Genomic DNA, 20384 nt, shown 5'->3' on the forward strand with positions numbered 1-20384 from the left:
ATGTTTAAGATATTTAAATGGGTGAGTGACAGACAGGAGTTGGGGGTTCAACATTACCCACTTTGTATGACACTTGAACGTTGCATGTCACGTGTCTGGTATCCATCAAAGCAACATTCGCAATGCAAATGCAGGGAATTTTGTTAATTTGGACATTTGCTCAGTACTTGATGGGTAGTGGCCAGTAGTGAATAGATGTGTAAAGACAAAGTAATATCATGAAGTCTCCTTGTCCTAGCATGTAACATTTGATTTTGGATCACAGGTAGAATACACATCCAAATGAGCCAGCTACACACTCTGTACAAAACATTATGAACACTTCTTTCCATGACAGACTAAACATGTGAATTCAGGCAAAAGCTATGATCTCTTATTGATGTCACTGATTAAATCCAATTAAATCAGTGTAGATGAAGGGGAGGTGACAGGTTAACCCTTGACATTTTTATTTCATCTTTATTTTAACAGGGAAGACATTGAGACCTAGGCCCCTTATAATAATACAACAAATACACATTAAAATACAAAAACATAGTCATGGGAATCAAAAAAAAATAAGTCCCCAATCAATACTTAATTGCCTGAAAAGCACCAGAACATCTAGAAGAAACTTATTTTGAATTGTGTTCCAGCAATCTGGAAAAATTAAAAGCAGATTTACCTAGTTCGATGGAGACCCTAACACGGAACCCAAATCGGCTGCGCGCGTGCATAAATTTATTTTGTCCCCATACACCAAACACGATCACAACACACAGGTTAAAATATCAAAACAAACTCTGAACCAATTACATTAATTTGGGGACAGGTCGAAAAGCATTAAACATGTATGGCAATTTAGCTAGTTAGCTTGCACTTGCTAGCTAATTTGTCCTATTTAGCTAGCTTGCTGTTGCTAGCTAATTTGTCCTGGGATATAAACATTGAGTTGTTATTTTACCTGAAATGCACAAGGTCCTCTATTCCGACAATTAATCCACACATAAAACGGCCAACCGAATCGTTTCTAGTCAACTCTCCTCCTTCCAGGCTTTTTCATCTTTGAACTTATATTGTGATCACATCTAAACTTTCATAGTATTACCACGACAACTGGCAAAACAGTTCGTCTTTCAATCACCCACGTGGGTATAACCAATGAGGAGATGGGTACCTGCTTCTATAAACCAATGAGGAGATGGCACGTGGGTACCTGCTTCTATAAATCAATGAGGTGATGGGTGAGGCAGGACTTGCAGCACGATCTGAGTCAGAAATAGAAAGGAGTTCTATTTTAGCCCTTGGCATCGCAGACGCTCGTTGGCGAACGCGAGCAGTGTGGGTGCAATAATTGAATAACATGGTTCTAAATGTATTTTGCGACACTGGCAACGTGTCCGGTCTGGTCAGCATGTAAGCTTGGGAAACTCAAGGCCTCACAGGTGTCACACTTTTGCCCCAACTAACGCACCTGACTCTAATAATCAACTAATAATGACCTCAGTTTAGAATGTAATTGTTTCATTGGGATTGAGAAAAAGTGTGACAACTCCTGCAGAGGCTAGGAGTCTCCCATCCCTGCCATAGGAACCTCGAGTAACCAATCACGTGAACGGGTTAGGCAACTTCAGGTGTCTTTATTTTAACAGAACAATTCGATAAGAGGGGCGTTTATGCCCTAGCACTACACAGCTGATTCAAATAATCATCAAGCTTTGATTTGAGTGCCTTTGAACTGGGAACGCTAGTAGGTGCACTGCTGGGTCTGTACATGTGAATAGTCATGAATCTGAGCTTCCATTAAGTTGTGTAACATCAAGAACTAGGCCTACCATGGAAAATATATAAAACATTGTGGAACACACTAAGAAAGGCACCACATTCCTAGTAGGCCTTGTATGGTGTGAGACATTATCATTGATTACATTTCCCCATTTGGTCACAAGAATCAAGTCAGGCTTCATCCTTTGCCTAGGAAGGATTCGTAACTTTCTATGGACTCCGCAATCAGCTGCGCTGTGTAAGAAAATCGTACTGTATTCTTAAAATTATCATAGTGGGCGTGGCTACCAGGAAGAGGATACGAATATCATTACCGTTCTCCTAGCAGCATGATATTATGCTGGCACACGATGGCAGATAAAAAAAAAAAAACCGTTTTTTTAACGAGTTATCTATATTACAATGTTTCGAAATGCGGGTTTTTATTTAAAGTTCCCTCATTACCATATAACGTGATCGTCATTTGTGCTGCGGTCAGAAGCAGTGATTTTATTGCTAGATTTAGCAACTTTTCAGACTACCCTGGCAACTTTTTTTTTCAAAAAGCACCTAGCAACAATTTTAGCTACTTTTATAAATGTATTTGGAACTTTTAGTAACTTTTGAAAAAGTGACTCAAACGCTAAAATGCATGCATTTGCCATCTAAATGACAAACGACTTTCTCTGTCACACTCAGTCACAACACACGTGCCTGGCTGCAAAAGTGCATTGTGAGTGATGTCAGCAACAGGCCAGCAGCAATTTCAGTAAATTGCAAATCATTGTTGGCTGACTGCAGCAGCAGTAGTACGGGTTCGACTAGACACACCCAATGAATATAGTTGGTCACGAATGTTTGATCTTGAACAGAGCTTACAACATCAATCAACATGTCTCAATCAAAATTGTACAGAAAACAGTGGGAGTCTGTACCTGAACAAAATCATATTTTTTTGCCGAGATGGCCAGTCAACTCGAGTAGCGTTATTGTGTATTCCACGTAATGACGCAGTTTTACGTTATCACGCAATGCCATCACAACGTCATTTAGCAACTTTTAGCAACAAATCAACCTGCCTCTAACCACTTATCCTGAAAATGTGTTTGCAACACTGCTCAGAAGACTACTAGCGCAAAGTCCTCCAACAACTTGCATGACAGTGTAAACATGTATCTAGCAGGCGCATAATTAGCTTCTGAAATTGCCAGTGTAGCAGGGATATGAGTTTTCGAATAGCGTAGGTTTTTCAGTAACGCAAACCTGTTCGTATGGCGTATTCATCTCATTGCCTTCACGGTTCGTTTATTTAAATCGCTATTTGCTAGGCTTATCCCAAAACAGCCAGTTTTGATTCTGTCCGGTAGTAACAAATCGAGATGGACTACTTGTTACAGGTGAAAATAGGTGCCCTCGTGGGTTTGTTGCTCCTGACGCTATTTTTCGGATTTATTCCTGCTCGGATGAAGTGGTTCAGAGAAACCAGTGGGACAGGTAAGTTTCAGTAGGTAACCTACAAATGATATAATTACTAACTAGCTAGTCTCATGCTGTAACCCCGTATGCAATTGCTGTTTCCCACAACAAGCCAGATGGCTCGTTGCGTCCCTTCCTTCATCAACCAAACCTAGACTATTCGGTTTCAACGCTTCCCGTCAACAAGATGCATATCTACCATCTATAAGAATAAATACTTACGATTCGTGTTAGATGTGTACTACGCTATCAAATAAGCGTATAAAACACGTTTTTACCCAGGGTGTCCCATTTTCCGCCTGTGTGGGCTGCCATGTAGTCCATTCTCGGTCACGTGAGTAAAATACCAGGCAATCTCCCACTTTTACAGGCGGGAATTGAAAAACGTGTTTTAAACGCTTATTCTATAGCAAAGGAAAGTATTGTTCCTAGATATATTGGATATGCCTCTGCTGCGAACGTTATTTTGGTGAAACTGAATAGTTTAGGTTTGGTTGATCGGCAGATAGCCTAGAGCGTTGGGCCAGTAACCGAAAGGCGGTGATACATCACCAGGCGGTGATACAGCCCGACAGGATGCTGTCAATTGTGCATCTGTAAAGGTTTGAGGGTCTTAGGGGCCTAGACACATTTCTTCAGCCCCCTGACGTTGAAGAGGCGCTGTTGTGCCTTCACCACACTGTCTTGAAGAGTTCTTTTTTTTACGAGCCCTTAACCCACTGCAGAGTTATAATTTTTATTTAAAAAATGGATGAAAATAAAAATAGTAACACAATGAGGCTATATACAAGGGTTACCAGTACCGAGTTAGTCTATTTAGGAAACAACATTACTTATTCTTAATAAACAACAATGTAATATTTGTTTTTTTTAAGGGCTCATAAGTAAGCACATTTTTTATTTGTCGAATGTGACAAACATTTATTTGACATAACATTGTAACCAGTTCCCAGACTTTTAAAATAACAGTTCTGTTCCAGAACAGTATTGATCACTTTAATTATCAGTACTGGTTCTGTTCCTCAATTTTTTTGGTTCTTTTACAGTTTTTGCTTCTTTTTCCTGAACAAGTTCCAACCCCTGTAGGTAACAATGGTGTTATCTCAAAATGATCTTATTTTACTTGAGAAGTGTGCGATGTATTATAAACTGGGTGGTTTGCGCTCTGAATGCTGATTGGCTGACAGCCATGGTATATCAGACCGTATGTTATGGGTATGACAAAACCATTTATTTTCCCTGCTCTAATTACGTTGGTAACCAGTTTATAATAGCAATAAGGCACCTCTGGGGTTTGTGATATATGGCCAATATACCACGGCTAAGGGCTACGCGTTGCGTAGTCCCTAAGAACAGTCCTCTGGTATGTTGGCCATAAACCACACCCCCTTGGGATTTATTGCTTAATTATTCCATTTGCATAATTGATTTAGGCCTAGATTAGCAAATTTACTTAATTGATTTCTTATGATGAGAAATCATTGAGTCTCCTCCAAGGAGACAGACGAGAACAGTGGTATTCAAACTTTTTCAGTGGGGAACCCATTATTTTCTGCCAGAATTTCTGGGGACCCCATTTATTATTATTTTTTACTAGAATTTCTCCCAACCTTACCCCACCCAAAAAATCGGTAAATTTAGATTTACATCAACAAATAACCTTAAAAATCAAAAGAAACCAATAAATACATTTACAATTTTATTTTCTGGTCTTTCTTAACATTTGTACATTGTCCCATACAATAATCTGTACTCCTAAAAATACAGTTACTGGTGACCCCACTGCAGTTCTCCAGGGCCGCTAGCTTTGAATACCACTGGACTAGAGTCGCCTGACAGGGATAAAGCCCCTTAATTAAGATGGCACATTCCAGTGAACACTCAACCCACAGACCTTCAGTGGAAGCGAAACAAAAGCTGAGGTGCGTTCAGTTTGCTACGTTGCGGAAGGGTTTGTACTGAATGACACGTTTCCCCAAAACCTTCTTGAACAGACTGAAGCACGTTTGCTCCCATTTGGTGGGTGTGGCTTGAAGCAATGAAGGGCGTATTTAAAGGGAAGTGGCCAAGCTGACAGGATTCCCCAAGCCATAACACATCCCCTCCCTGTTTTTCAACTGAGGTGCATTCAGTTCACTTGAATGTTTGATACGTTGCAGAAAAGTTTACTGAATGACACGTTTCCCCAAAACGTTCTTGAACAAACTTTGAGGTCTGTTTGGTAGGTGTGGCTTGACGCAATGAGAGATGCATTTAAAGGGCAGTGGCCATGTGGGCCATGCTGACAGCGTTCACAAACCAAACCCTCCCCATTTTTCAACTGGTCGTTCAGTACAGCAACATTTCCGTTCAATTGAACGTTCCAGAAAGTTTAAAAAAAGACTGAACTCAGCCCTGCTTAGGGTCAGAGGTCAATGTATTAGTGCAAACCGTAACTTTTTGCAACGGAAACTAGTAATAATACATGTCATTTGTAGACAGAAATCAAACCTCTTATAAACATTGAGCAACCATTTAAAAAAAAGTTCAGTTTGGTCCCTCCCAGTTTCAGCCTATTTGCCTCAGTTTGGTTATTAGTGAATATACCCCTGCTTTTAACTTTCTCTTTAGGCCCAGCAGTCTCTGTATGTCCGAATGCCTATATATATATATATATTATACACTATGACTCAGGGCATTACTAAAACAATGAAGGACCATAACATTTACTGTGATTAGAGACTGTTTGTTTAATGTGTGCCTAAATTGTATGGGCCATTACTATCCCTTCAGCCACATATTAAGACAGTTTTTGTTTTGCAATGGCTGATTTGCTGATGAGTTGTTTTCACTTCTGTGTTTGTACAATGGTGCTCAATACTTCCTTCAGGTCTCTGCAAGATGATTATCTCTGTTGCTTCTCTTTTTTTTTCCTAAGCAGAGGGTGACATTAGGAGCTATCATGGCTGTTTCATTTCAGTGCTCCCAGAGTGTTTGATTGCACTTCTTGATCACTTCAATTTTTTTTTTTTTTTTTTTTTTTGATCAGTTAGTGGTATCTCCATAAGGTGTTTATTTTCTGACTGGTTAACAGCTGATTTAGACCCATAAGTCAGATGAAATGATTCAGTCATCAGATAATCACACATTATTCATATCACAGCTTATGTCACATTAACTGAAAGAAATCCATAGTTTCCTTGATTCACAACTTAAGTTAAACAGACAACTTCAGTCAGGTAGCCATTAACCAATCCTTTGAACGGGTTAGGCAACTCCAGTGTCTACTTCCGTCTTATCTACCTTTGCTGCTGAAGTAGGGCATTGTCAACAAAAAGGAGTAATGTAGAGATTTACAGGTCTCTAGCTAAGTCCAGCCAACCGTTTGATAAAGGATGCAGTGATCAACTGTAACCTGTAACAAAACAGAGGGCACTATGGTAGATGGCATCCAAAGGTTTAAGAGTAGTAGCAGCTGCTCTTTGATAGAATGTCACCATAATCAAGAACAGATAAAAAGATTGACTGAATAAAATGCTTCCTACTGTAGAAAATGCCAACTTTTTAAATCTTAGCTTAGCTTAACCAGCTCATGTGTTTTTTTTATTTTAAACGTCAAATCCATATCAATCCAAATGCCTATTTATATGCGGGAACACATTCGATTGGAGAACTGTTTGAGTGAACATGTAGTTCATCTGAAAAATTGAGTTTGAATACTTATTGACTCAAGACATTTCAACTTTTAATTGATAAAGTTGTAAAAATGTCAATCTATTTTAAATTCAGGCTAACATTTTTTGGGGGAAGAAGTCAAGGGGTGTGAATACTTTCTGAAGGCACTGTATATTGCTAGGGTCAGGTTTTTTGTATTTATTATTCTAACCCCACCATGTGACCTGAATAGGAAGAGCTCTGGGTTCATTAACAGTTCATTTGATATGGGCCCAAAGTTGTTCCTGGTCAGGTCACATGGTCAGGGAAAGACAGACCCTGGGGTTATGTTGAGCATTAAACAGTAGCGTTTTGTATCATGTAGAAACCCATCGGGTGGTCTTGAGTTTCATCAGCTGTTTTGCCGGAGGCGTCTTCCTGGCTGCCTGTCTATTGGACATCATCCCAGACTATCTGTCAGACATGAATGCTGAGCTGGCCGCACGGAGGGTGGACGTAAGTGTATTCTGTCTGTCAGCAACATCACAAAGAATCATTACCTGAACACACTCCCATCCCCTTTGTAAAATGACAAAAGCTATATGACTATCCATGGCACAAACCAATGTATTAAGAGTTATAATAAATATAACTGTCATACTTTTGTTTTATTGCATCTGTAAAACAGTGTTCCCACATGGGGAAATGTGCTACTTAGTACAGAAATTATTACCATTAATCCACAGGTTCAATACCTGGTGATGTGTTAAGGACTACTTACTTATGATATACACTACTGTTCAAAAGTTTGGGGTCACTTAGAAATTTGGGATCACTTAGAATGCCAGCATCCTGGAGTTGCCTCTTCACTGTTGACGTTGAGACTGGTGTTTTGCAGGTACTATTTAATGAAGCTGCCAGTTGAGGACTTGAGGCGTCAGTTTTTCAAACTAGACACTCTAATGTACTTGTCCTCTTGCTCAGTTATGCACTGGGGCCTCCCACTCTTTTATTCTGGTTAGAACCAGTTTGCGCTGTTCTCTGAAGGGAGTAGGACACAGTGTTTCTTGGTAATTTCTTGCATGGAATAACTTCAATTCTCAGAACAAGAAGAGCCTGATGAGTTTCAGAAAAAAGTTCTTTGTTTCTGGCCATTTTGAGCCTGTAATCGAACCCGCTGATGCTCCAGATACTCAACTAGTCTAAAGAAGGCCAGTTTTATTGCTTCTTTAATCAGAACAACAGTTTTCAGCTGTGCTAACATAATTGGAAAAGGGTCTTTAATAATCAGTTGGCCTTTTTAAAATTAATTAGCTAACAAAACGTGCCATTGGAACACAGGAGTGATGGTTGCTAATAATGGGCCTATGTAGATATTCCATAAAAAAATCTGCCGTTTCCAGCAACAATAGTCATTTACAACATTAACAATGTCTACGCTGTATTTATGATCAATTTGGTGTTATTTTAATGGACAGAATGTGCTTTTCTTTAAAAAACAAGGTTGTTTCTAAGTGACCCCAAACTTTTGAACGGGTGTGTGTGTGTGTGTATATCCCTTATCCTTGGTGTTTATTTAAACAGAACTCCTACTTTTGGTTGTTTTCACCTCTCTCAAACAGACCAGCTTCCCCCTCCCGGAGTTCATCATGGCTGCAGGCTTCTTCACTGTGCTCATTGTGGAGAGGATTGTTCTGAACTGCAGACAAGATGCCATGCGAGGGTCAGACCAGGAGAGAGCACCTCTGATGCGAGCCAAAGGGCACAGCCATGGGCAGGGTAAAGCCGCGTCCACCGACCTGGAGGGTAGTGCCCACCACGTCCACATGGACCTCCAGGCCCACTCCTCCTTTCGCTCGTTCATGCTCTTTTTATCACTCTCCCTCCATTCTGTGTTTGAGGGCCTGGCCATCGGGCTGCAGACCACAGACTCAAAGGTAGGTGCTGGAGAGCAATCTGTACTTAAATTGCGCAATAGGTCCATTAGTTTTAGCTTGCCCGGGGAACATATTAGACCATTTTGTTGGTCATAAAAGTGAAATCTCTGCCCACCTGTGGCACTGGGTCAGCTAAAACAAATGCACCCATACATTGCAACTGCATGCCACTTCTTTTCAAGTGTATTTTCAAATGCATTCCAATAATATTCAACTACTTTTTTCTTCAAATGAAAATACAATTTGTATTATTTATACTGAACAGAAATATAAACGCAACAATTTAAAAGATTGTACTGTTTTACAGGAAATCAGTCAATTGAAATGCATTCATAAGGCCCTAATCTATGGATTTCACATGACTGGGTATATGTATGTATGTATGTATATATCTCTGTTAGTCACAAGGTAGGAGCATGGATCAGAAAACCAGTCAGTATCTGGTGTGATCACCATTTGCCTCATGCAGCGCGACATCTCCTTCGAATAGAGTTGATCCAGCAGTTGATTGTGGAATGTTGTCCCTCTTCAATGGCTGTGCAAAGTTTCTGGGTAGTGGTGGAAACTGGAATATGCTGTCGTACATGTCGATCTAGAGCATCCAAAATATGCTCAATGGGTGACATGTCTGGTGAGTATTCAGGCCATGTAAGAACTGGGACATTTTCAGCTTCCAAGAATTGTGTACAGATCTTGCAACATGGGGCCGTGGATTATCATGCTGAAACATGAAGTGATGGCGGGCTTATGAATGGCATGACAATGGGCCGCACAATCTCGTCACGGTATGCATCTCTGTGCTTTCAAATTGCCATGGATAAAATGCAATTCTGTATATTGTCCATAGCTTATGCCTGTCCATACCATAACCCCACCGCCACCCTGGAGCAGTCTGTTCACAACGTTGACATCAGCAAACCGCTCGCCCACACAACGCCATACAAGTGGTCTGCGGTTGTGAGGCCGGTTGGATGTATTGACAAATTCTGCTCTGGTGGACATTCCCGCAGTCAGCATGCCAATTGCACGCTCCCTCAACTTGAGACATCAGTGGCATTGTGTTGTGACAAAACTGCACATTTTAGAGTGGCCTTTGTTGTCCCCAGCACAAGGTGCACCTGTGTAATGATCATGCTGTTTAATCAGCTTCTTGATATACCACACCTGGCAAATTGATGGATTATCTTGACAAAGGAGAAATGCTCACTAACAGGGATGTAAACACATTTGAGAGAAATATGTTTTTTCTGGGATCTTTTATTTCACCTCATGAAACATGTTGTGTTTTTATATTTTTGTCAAAGACATGTCAAAGAGCTCTGGATAAGTTATTCCCTGTGCTTCCTACTAGCGCTTTTTTTCCCTTCTCCGTTCTTCACCCCTCTGCTCTGTGTACACATGCTGCTATTCCTTCAGTAAAGCCTGCATCAAAACTTTTTATTCATTTGCACAGTTTCTCTCGTTCGCTTGTAAATGTCCACACTCACTGAAAATGACATTTGGTAGCTACTAGCTATGCTTGTATAACTTTGAGCTGGGTTTGCCTGTCTTTGCTTTTCGTAAGATTAGTTTGAGATTTTGCTACTAGTTTGTGCAAATTTTGTTAGCGTTCTGGTAGTAGAGGCTAAATGGGCTTTTCTTGCATTTAGCGCCCCTTGTGGGCTATGCCAGTAATACCGTAAATCATAGGATGTGAGAAGGATGGTATGATGTTAAGAAAATCTGGATATCACTTAAGTTTAGTAGCTAATATCAGGCTAGGGTGACCGCTAAAGCACATTTATTGCTTTTGTAGTCCAATAAAAAGACTGATTCTGAACAGTCCCAACTTCGGCAGACATGTTCCAAATTCTTGCTGTCATTTCTAGCCACAAGCATAAACTAGCTAGCTGGGTAGGGCTCATTATGACGGCTGACTGAACCAAATTCGTTTGTCCCCACTCAACTCTCGCTGCGCGACATGTGTCATCAATTTTGGGCACCAGGCATGTCCTTATAGCCACAGATGATCTATTATATTGACCAGATGCTCAAGTGGGCGCTCTAACAATGAGAATACATGTCTTCAAAGATTGAAGGCAGTTGGAGGAGGCAAGATCAGGTGGGACCATTCCAGTGGTGATTTTACCATGTAAATCTTGGTGGGGCAACAAAAAAAGTAAAATGCATGCCAGCAAAGCCACTACACAACACTAAATAATACATTAATTGCACTATCACGGTGACAAACGGTGCCCACAAACTGTTAGGGCCTACATAAAGCTGTCCCAACACCTTACCACTGCTAAACCTGGCTTTCAGTGGAGCCTTGTCTGTCAGTGAAACAGTTCATTCAGCCTCATTTACTGCCTTTAAAAAAAAAACAGTTGATATGGCAGACTTGCTTAAACAAATGTGGTTTCTGCTGACAATTGAGATGTACAAATTATGGCATAAGGGGGCGACAAGCGGGTGAGGGGCAATCCATTTCGATTAAGACACTAATGAGTAAGTGACGACGGACGTTGTCAATATAACTATTTGTTCAGCACTTTTGAAATGTACAGCGACAGAATTCAGAACATGGGCCGTTCTTACAGTGTACTCCCTGTACCGGTCAGAACCATAGGATAAATAAATTGGGCATATAAACAGACGACAAAAGCTTTTACAATATTCGACGATTACATTTCTCTACAACAGGTTATAGGCTATTTGTGCACCACCAAGTTAGAACAGTAGGTGAAATTTAAGAGGTGACAATAGATAATTATTAGGGTGAGGCACATTGAACGCTGTTTAGGTCTTTGCGTGTCAAAAAAGATGCACGTCATATAACACTATTTGACACGTTAAGCTTTTAATTTGTCAAATAACATAATTCTATTATAGAATGTTGTGTGTGCTGAATTTGCACATGCAAGCCAAGCGCCACCACTAACGTTATGTGTTTACAATACTGCGTTGGTGAAAAAAGACAATTATTTGGCTACTAGCAGCTTACTACACAACATACTTAATATGACTTTCTTAACTACTGTATATGTTTCAACCTTGCATATTACATCATTTAAGCAGCAGCATACAATACATTTTTGGACTCACCTTGTGAAGTAGGTGTAGCGGTCCTTTGTGGGCAAATGTCATCAAACTTTGTCATCAAAGTCAGGTATTCTCTGGATTTATGGTGGAAACTCGGGGGGGGGGACAGCCACTCCATTGAATAGCAGGCTAACGTTAGTGGTTTCTTTACAACGCTTGCAGTTAGCCACTGATTGCTTCCAAACGACTCATTGTTGAATTTGCGATTTCCAACTTGTTGTGTAATCTTTATGTACAATGGCCGATGGGCACCGATACGTTTTATCTATAATTTCTCTTCATATGACAAGGATTTTCCAGTAGATTGTCGACTTCATGACAACTGATGACTGCTAGCTAAAGTAAGATGTTGACATGATCAGTCAATCAAAGCTACTGTAGATAGAATGACATATCTGTGGCCAATGACCTTGAGCCTTCTTGGATGGGCACTTCTAATATAACTCTATGGCAGAACCCAAGGGGATAACATTTTTTTAGCTCTAATCTTAGAATTGGGGATGACGTACTGTCCCATGACTGACAGAAAACTGAGCCAGTCATGACAACTGAGCCAATCAGGTGCATCACTCTATTTTCTGCTGGCTTACTCCACCACCACAGAAAGCACTTTAGCTAGGCTGAAACACCTGTGTTTTGGAGCTGCTTTACTCAAGAAAGCCAAAAATAGACCGTGTTTATGTGGCTTTATTAACTCAATGCCTTTTTTCCCCCTTTTTTTTAACATTGTTTGCAAACTGATATGTGATAGATTAATGCCAAAATAACAAGCAAAACAGGCAAGCCCACCCCAAAAATATGTATTTTGATAGGTAAAAAATTAAGTGTGGTGCTCGAAACAGGTGGGGCTCTGCCCTAGAATTGCAGGAAATTCTCTCAGCCTCATGGCATAATGTGAACAAAAGCATAAGATGAGGTATAAAAACAGCAAAAGCAGCTGCTCTTTCTGGGGTCCAAACACATTTTGATATGGAGAGGCACACGCCTGTCTATATAAGGTCCCACAGTTGACAGTTCATGTCAGAGCAAAAACCAAGCCATGAGGTCGAAGGAATTGTCTGAGACAGGATTGTGTCAAGGCACAGATCTGGGGAAGGGTAGCAAAAAAATTCTGTAGCATTGAAGGTCCCCAAGAACACAGTGGCCTCAATCATTCTTAAATGGAAGATGTTTGGAACCACCAAGACTCTTCCTAGAGCTGGCCACCCGGCCAAACTGAGCAGTCGGGTAGCAGGGCCTTGGTCAGGGAGGTGACAAACAGCCCGATGGTCACTATGACAGAGCTCTAGAGTTCCTCTGTGGAGTTGGGAGAGCCTTCCAGAAGGACAACCATTTCTGCAGCATTCCACCATTCAGGCCTTTATGGTAGTGGCCAGATGGAAGCCACTCTTCAATAAAAGGCACATGACAGCCCGCTTGGTTTGCCAAAAGGTGCCTAAAGACTCTCAGACCATGAGAAACAAGATTCTCTGGTCTCATGAAATCAAGATTGAACTCTTTGGCCTGAATGCCAAGCATCAGGTCTGGAGGAAACCTGGCACCATCCCTACGGTGAAGCATGGTGGTGGCAGCGTCATGCTGTGGGGATGTTATTCAGTGGCAGGGACTGGGAGACTAGTCAGGATTGAGGTAAAGCTGAACGGAGTAGAGTTTCTTGAGGAAAACCTGCTCAGGACCTCAGACTGGGGCGAAGGTTCACCTTCCAACAGGACAGCGACCCTAAGCACACTGCCAAGACAATGCAGGCGTGGCTCCGGGAAGACAAGTCTCTGAATGTCCAGCCAGAGCCTGGACTTGAACCTGATGAAACATCTCTGGAGAGACCTGAAAATATCTACAGCATCACTCCCCATCCAACCTGACAGCGCTTGAGAGGATCTGCAGAGAAGAATGGGAGAAACTCTCCAAATAAAGGAGTGCCAATCATGCAGCATCATACCCAAGAAGACTCGCTGCTGTAATCGCTGCCTAAGGTGCTTCAACAAAGTACTGAGTAAAAGGTTTGAATACTTATGTAAATATATTAGCAACATTTTCAAGTTCTGTTTTTGCTTTGCCATTATGAGGTATTGTGTGTAGCTTGAGGGGGAAAAAATTAAAATCTATTTTAGAATAAGGCTGTAATGTAACTGTGTAAAAAAAACAGTTTATATAAAGCGATCTGTGCATTTGAATAAATGCACCCATTTCACTTTTTCATGTCAAAAACGAATGACCACTGCTGCACATGCTGCCACTGTTTCCAACAGATTAGATTTGACTATTTAGAACGAGCAGCCTGCTCACGAACGAACGAGTGCACCATAGAGAACACAAGCATGTAATAAGGGACAATACATTATCTAACTACCGGTAGTTTCTTTTGAAGATGTTCAAATGCACAGATACATTTGTTTAACTGCATAAATACACCTATATCATGCTTTGAAGTCCGTAGCGCAATTCAGACAGCTGACACAGGATTTTTTTGTAATTAATGTTTATTTTAATTGACTGTTCTGTATCTTAATGTGTATATTGTCTATATTTATGTTGATCTATACTTGCCTGTTTTTGTATTGTGCCGGGCTCATTTGTAAAAGAGACTAGTCTCAATATGACTTCCCTGTTGAAATAAAGGTAAATAATAATAAAAACTAGAGATGACTAATGTCACAAAACATGATACGCTAGCCAGGTAACTTTCATTCTGAAATAACTTCATATTTACAAGTTATTCAGATATAGGCTTTAGGATGTTAACCCATAAAGTGATTAAATCATTAGGTTTATTCAAATATGTCCAAAAAAATCAAGAATAGTGTCAAAAACAATAGTCCAAACCCCATGTCTACAATTTTGAAACCCCAATTTACTCTGAGAATTTAGCATGTTTTGGAGTGAATGGAATATCAAGTGATCACTCATCAATAGAACTCTGTGGCACTGCTCCGCGGCAGAACGGCGCATACTTCGAATGTCAACTGACAAGCTAGCTAGTGGCTGCAGGTTCGTGAGTGAAAAACATCGTCTTTTTCTAAATTAAATCCGCTAAAGACAACGAAATAGGGACTAAACATATACACTACCGTTCAAAAGTTTGGGGTCAGTTTGAAATTCTTTTTTTTGTCAATTTTAAAATATCAAATTGATCAGAAATAGTGTAGACATTAATGTTGTAAATGACTATTGTAGCTGGAAACTGCTGTTTTTTAAAATTGAATATCTGCAGAGGCCCATTATCAGCAACCATCACTCCTGTGTTCAATGGCATGTTTGTGTTAGCTAATCCAAGTTTAGAATTTTAAAAGGCTAATTGGTCATTAGAAAACCCTTTTGCAATTATGTTAGCACAGCTGAAAACTTCTGATTTAAAGAAGCAATAAACCTGGCCTTTAGACTAGTTGAGTATCTGGAGCATCAGTGTTTGGGGGTTCGATTACAGGCTCAAAATGGCCAGAAACAAAGAACTTTCTGAAACTCATCAGTCTCTTCTTGTTCTGAGAAATGAAGCCATTCCATGTGAGAAATTGCCAAGAAACTGAAGATCTCATTATGCAGGTTGCTGCCATATGATTGGCTTCACATTTGTCTCCAGTGATTATTTTTTTAAATCTAATAATTATATATTTTACAATTCCCCAAAAAGTTACTTATTTACCTAGAATTTATCAAAGCTCTTATCAAGTTGTACATTGAGAATTGTTATTTCTATCTGGGGGGGGGGGGAATTTAAGTACGTGTTTCTAACTTGTGCTTTTCATGTGATGTGCTCTTGGACTTTATCTTCATAGTTCTCCTTTTCACTGTATTGTCCTTTGTTGGTTTTCAGGGAAGTCTCTTTCCATCACAAAAGCATAGTGAAAGTTTGCTGTGCTTAGGAGGAAGCCCTAGGAAAATTCTTTCCAATCACCCATAGTGTCAGGAGGTTTAGAAGCAGAGGGAAGTGAGACCCATGCATGATTTCCATGCACTTTCTCTCGCATCCTTAGTATAAAGTCACTCACACACCATGCACCAAGTCAGCTGATTCTAATGACAAGATCCTGAGATATTTTACTAAACTCAGCAAAAAAACGTCCTCACTGTCAACTGCGGTTTTTTTTCAGTAAACTTACCGTGTAAATATTTGTATGAACATAACAGGATTCAACAACTGAGACAAACTGAACAAGTTCCACAGACATGTGACTAACAAATTGAATGTGTCCCTGAACAAAGGGGGGGGGGGGGGTCAAAAGTAAGTCAGTGTCTGGTGTGGCCACCAGCTGCATTAAGTACTGCTGTGCATCTCTTCCTAATGGACTGCACCAGATTTGCCAGTTCTTGCTGTGAGGTGTTACCCCACTCTTCCACCAAGGCACCTGCAAGTTCCTGGACATTTCTGGGGGGAATGGCCCTCACCGATCCAACAGGTCCCAGATGTGCTCAATGGATTGAGATCCAGGCTCTTCGCTGACCATGGCAGAACACTGACATTCCTGTCTTGCAGGAAATCACGCACAGAACGAGTAGTATGGCTGGTGGCATTGTCATCCTGGAGGGTCATGTCAGGATGAGCCTGCAGGAAGGGTACCACATGAGGGAGGATGATGTCTTCCCTGTAATGCACAGCGTTGAGATTGCCTGCAATGACAACAAGCTCAGTCTGATAAGGCTGTGACACACTGCCCCAGACCATGACGGACCCTCCACCTCCAAATCGGTCCCGCTCCAGAGTACAGGCCTCGGTGTAACACTCATTCCTTTGACGAAAAACGCAAATCTGATCATCACCCCTGGTGAGACAAAACCGTAACTCGTCAGTGAAGAGCACTTTTTGCCAGTCCTGTCTGGTCCAGCGATGGTGGGTTTGTGCCCATAGATAACGTTGATGCCTGTGAGGACCTGCCTTACAACAGGCCTACATGCCCTCAGTCCAGCCTCTCTCAGCCTATTGCGGACAGTCTGAGCACTGATGGAGGGATTGTGCGTTCCTGGTGCAACTCGGGCAGTTGTTGTTGCCATCCTGTAGCTGTCCTGCAGGTGTGATGTTCGGCTGTACCGATCCTGTGCAGGTTTTGTTACACGTGGTCTGCCACTGCGAGGATGATCAGCTGTCCATCCTGTCTCCCTGTAGCGCTGTCTTAGGCGTCTCACAGTACGGACATTGCAATTTATTGCCCTGGCCACATCTGCAGTCCTCATGCCTCCTTGCAGCATGCCTAAAGAACATTCACACAGATGAGCAGGGACCCTGGGCATCTTTCTTTTGGTGTTTTTCAGAGTCAGTAGAAAGGCCTCTTTAGTGTCCTAAGTTTTCATAACTGGCCTTAATTGCCTACTGTCTGTAAGCTGTCGGTGTCTTAACGACCGTTCCACAGGTGCATGTTCATTAATTGTTTATGGGTCATTGAACAAGCATGGGAAATGGTGTTTAACCCTTTACAATGAAGATCTGTGAAGTTATTTGGATTTTTACGAATTATCTTTGGAAGACGGTCCTGAAAAAGGGACGTTTCTTTTTTTTTTTCTGAGTTTATAAATCAATACACTATAAATGCATGCAAGTTGCTGACACATTGATTCACGTGTGGTAGAAAGAAGAGAAGGAAAGACAGGAAAGTAACTGATAAAGGGAAATTACATTCAAATCAGAAGTTGTCACATTTTCAGATCTTAAACAGGATGTTGACTCGTCATGACTGACTATGTAATCGGTTGTGTAGACCAGCTATAGCCTCAACCTCAAATGGAAAAGAGCATAGGAAATCTGGAAATTATTTTATTTTCCATTTATTTAGGATTGTGGACTATATAGCAAGGTCGTATTCATTAGACACCGTAGCAAAAATATGTTGCAGAAACTAAACATAGCCAAAGGAAAAAAACAAGTGTTTCTTATTGGACAAATTCAGGTATGTCCCTCCTTGTTTTGGCCCATTTGCTGGGTGTGAACTTAATTTGATATTAGACTACTTTTGAAGTCTGAACATCTGACTATTTTATTAACTTTGGAATTTGTCCTTTTTTAAACTACTTTCTTTGGTTGATCAAAGACTTATCTGGCTTGAAGTGATTTATTTAAGCTAACCTGTTTTTATCGACTTCAAAGAATTATAAATGACGTGTAATTTATACAGCTTGTGTTGATATTTATACAGCTTTCTTCATCTTACTGCAATGAGGAAAAGGAAGTAGGAGAGGAATTTTACCTAATTTAATCTAGTTTTCTCTCCATCCTATCCAGGTATTAGAGATCTGCATTGCCATTGTGGTCCACAAGAGCATCATCGTGTTCAGCCTATCGGTGAAGCTGGTGCAAAGCGAAGTCCCGCCCATGTGGGTTGCGGCCTACGTGGGCGTCTTCGCCATGATGTCTCCACTGGGCATTGCAGTGGGCATCGGGGTTATCGAGGCCCAGCTGGCGGCAGGCGTTCTGATCCAGGCCATCCTGGAGGGGATGGCGGCCGGGACCTTTATTTACATCACCTTCATGGAGATCCTGCCTCACGAGCTGAACTCCCCAGAGAACCAGCTGCTCAAGGTGTTCTTCATTCTGCTAGGCTTCAGCGTCATGGCGGGCCTCACCTTCCTGGGTTGAGAGCATGTCACCCACTGGGGCAACTGACCTAGCAGAAATATAGGTGTGGCTGATAGGAGTCATGTTACTTGATGTTGTGTACTAGGGTCGCCATGAGGGGAGGTGTCTCAGGGATACGGCCAACATTAAAAAACGGTACGGTTTTACTGCAGGGTGTGTGCAGGGGAGATTACTGTGCCTGTGACTGGCTGCGCCCGTGTGCCACTTTTTTTTATTTGAGGGTCACAGCTGTTCTTACTCAGTTTTTTGGTTTTTAAGGTTGTGATACTCATTGGTTTTTTTTTTATACTGCTTTTAGCATAGATTTTAAGTTCACAGCCAAGGATGGTAAGACAGTCTTACATTTAAGGACTTTTAATGATTTCAAATAGATTATATTTAGTTAGGTTCTACTTCTTAATTTGATTGTTTTAGCACTGGGAAAATAATAAGTACACAATGTGGCAATATTGATTGTTTTTATTCTGTGGCATACATACCAGTGGTTCTTATTATATTCTTCAACAATTGCTGTTTGTAGTCTTTTTCACATAACTGAGGATCACTGAAAAAAAGAGCTGTTCAAACTGACATGATTGCCTGGTCTCTTTGGCAAATGACAGGTGTGGCAAGGATTGGAATGTTAGCTAAAAAGATGCGTACTCAGACTAACATCTCTTAATAGTCAAATTAATCTGTTGCATCAATATCTCTTTATGTATACAGGTTAAAATGTCAATTGTGTCATGATTACACTTTTGGATGTGAGCACTATTTTGCAGCCTCCACAGTTAAGTTGAAGTATTAAATGTTTTATCGCTCTTGAGGAACAAATTGTTTTCACCTTGAACTATATTATGCCTTACAAATGAGTAAAGCTGTTTATATTATCAAACAGCGGATAGCTGCAATGAAATGTGTTTTACATGGTCAGCCATAGTAGTATGGTGCCCCTGGAGCAAATTAGGATTAAGTGCCTTGCGCAAGGGCACATCGACAGATGTTTCACCTTGTTGAATAATATGCAAAGAGAAAACATTGTTTGAGTTTATTTTATTTTTACAGGGACAGTGCACATTAATCAACGTTTCAGTAAAAGTGCCGGTTTTAGCCAACAGGCTAATTTTCAACCGCAGTCCCTGGGCAGGTTGTGACCAACATTTTACAGTATTTCTTTTTTTAAGACATTGCATGGAATCTCACAATATTGTCTGAGAAATCAACAGATGTGTTAAATGTACCTAAGTATATCAATGATAAATGTCAACAATCTATTATTTTACATGTGAGATATTTGGATGGAGAGACACTTGTGTTAAAACACCATCTTGGTATATGTAGTTTTTACCTCATCACTTTTTGCGTGGAGGCATCATTCCTTTCGTAATCGACATGATGCAATCGAGAGAGTGTATTGTCACTGCCACATCACGAGTTTGATACAGAGCAATAGTCTGATTACTTTTTAGAGACCATAATATTTAAAGAGAGATTATGAGGTTAAGTTCAACTAAAGCATGTGTTTTCCTGACTCTGTTCCTCATTGTGTTGATAGTTTCCATACCCCAGCCATGAGTCATGTTTCTGTTGTGTTAACAAGGCTTCAAGTTTATAACAACACTATCACAAGTGACCCTCAGCTTCCTCTTACTCCTCCAATCTTCTCTGACACTGTTGCAGTAAAATAATGATTAAACAAGTTGACTATGATTTTGTTTAGTGTGTCTATTTTGTATGCTTTTGGAACATGCACTCTCATAATGATTACTAAGAGAAACATGGGGTTTTATTTTTAGTAGGTGGGCAGGCTGGCAGAATTGAGATTCAGTGATCGTCAGCCTGTGACTTGTGTCGTGAAATAACTGGATGGTCTAAGGCTGCGTTTACACAGGCAGCCCAATTCTAATATTTTGCCCAATTATAGGCAAAAGATCTGAATTCGTCTGTAAATGCAGCCTAAATGTCCCCAAACC

General features: G+C 40.8%; 1 protein-coding gene across 1 annotated transcript; it reads left to right on the top strand.

Annotated features, from left to right (window-relative positions):
• Window positions 1-2833: 2833 nt before the first annotated feature.
• On the top strand, window positions 2834-20121 carry LOC106561904 (zinc transporter ZIP1). Its single transcript, XM_014126236.3, has 4 exons — window positions 2834-3237; window positions 7238-7368; window positions 8475-8789; window positions 18079-20121. The coding sequence occupies exons 1-4, from the start codon at window positions 3123-3125 to the stop codon at window positions 18430-18432; spliced, it is 915 nt and encodes a 304-aa protein (XP_013981711.1). The 5' UTR covers window positions 2834-3122; the 3' UTR covers window positions 18433-20121.
• The last annotated feature ends 263 nt before the right edge of the window (window positions 20122-20384 follow it).

Source organism: Salmo salar, chromosome 11 (assembly GCF_965601325.2).
Source record: "Salmo salar chromosome 11, fSalSal1, whole genome shotgun sequence".
Classification (NCBI taxonomy): domain Eukaryota; kingdom Metazoa; phylum Chordata; class Actinopteri; order Salmoniformes; family Salmonidae; genus Salmo; species Salmo salar.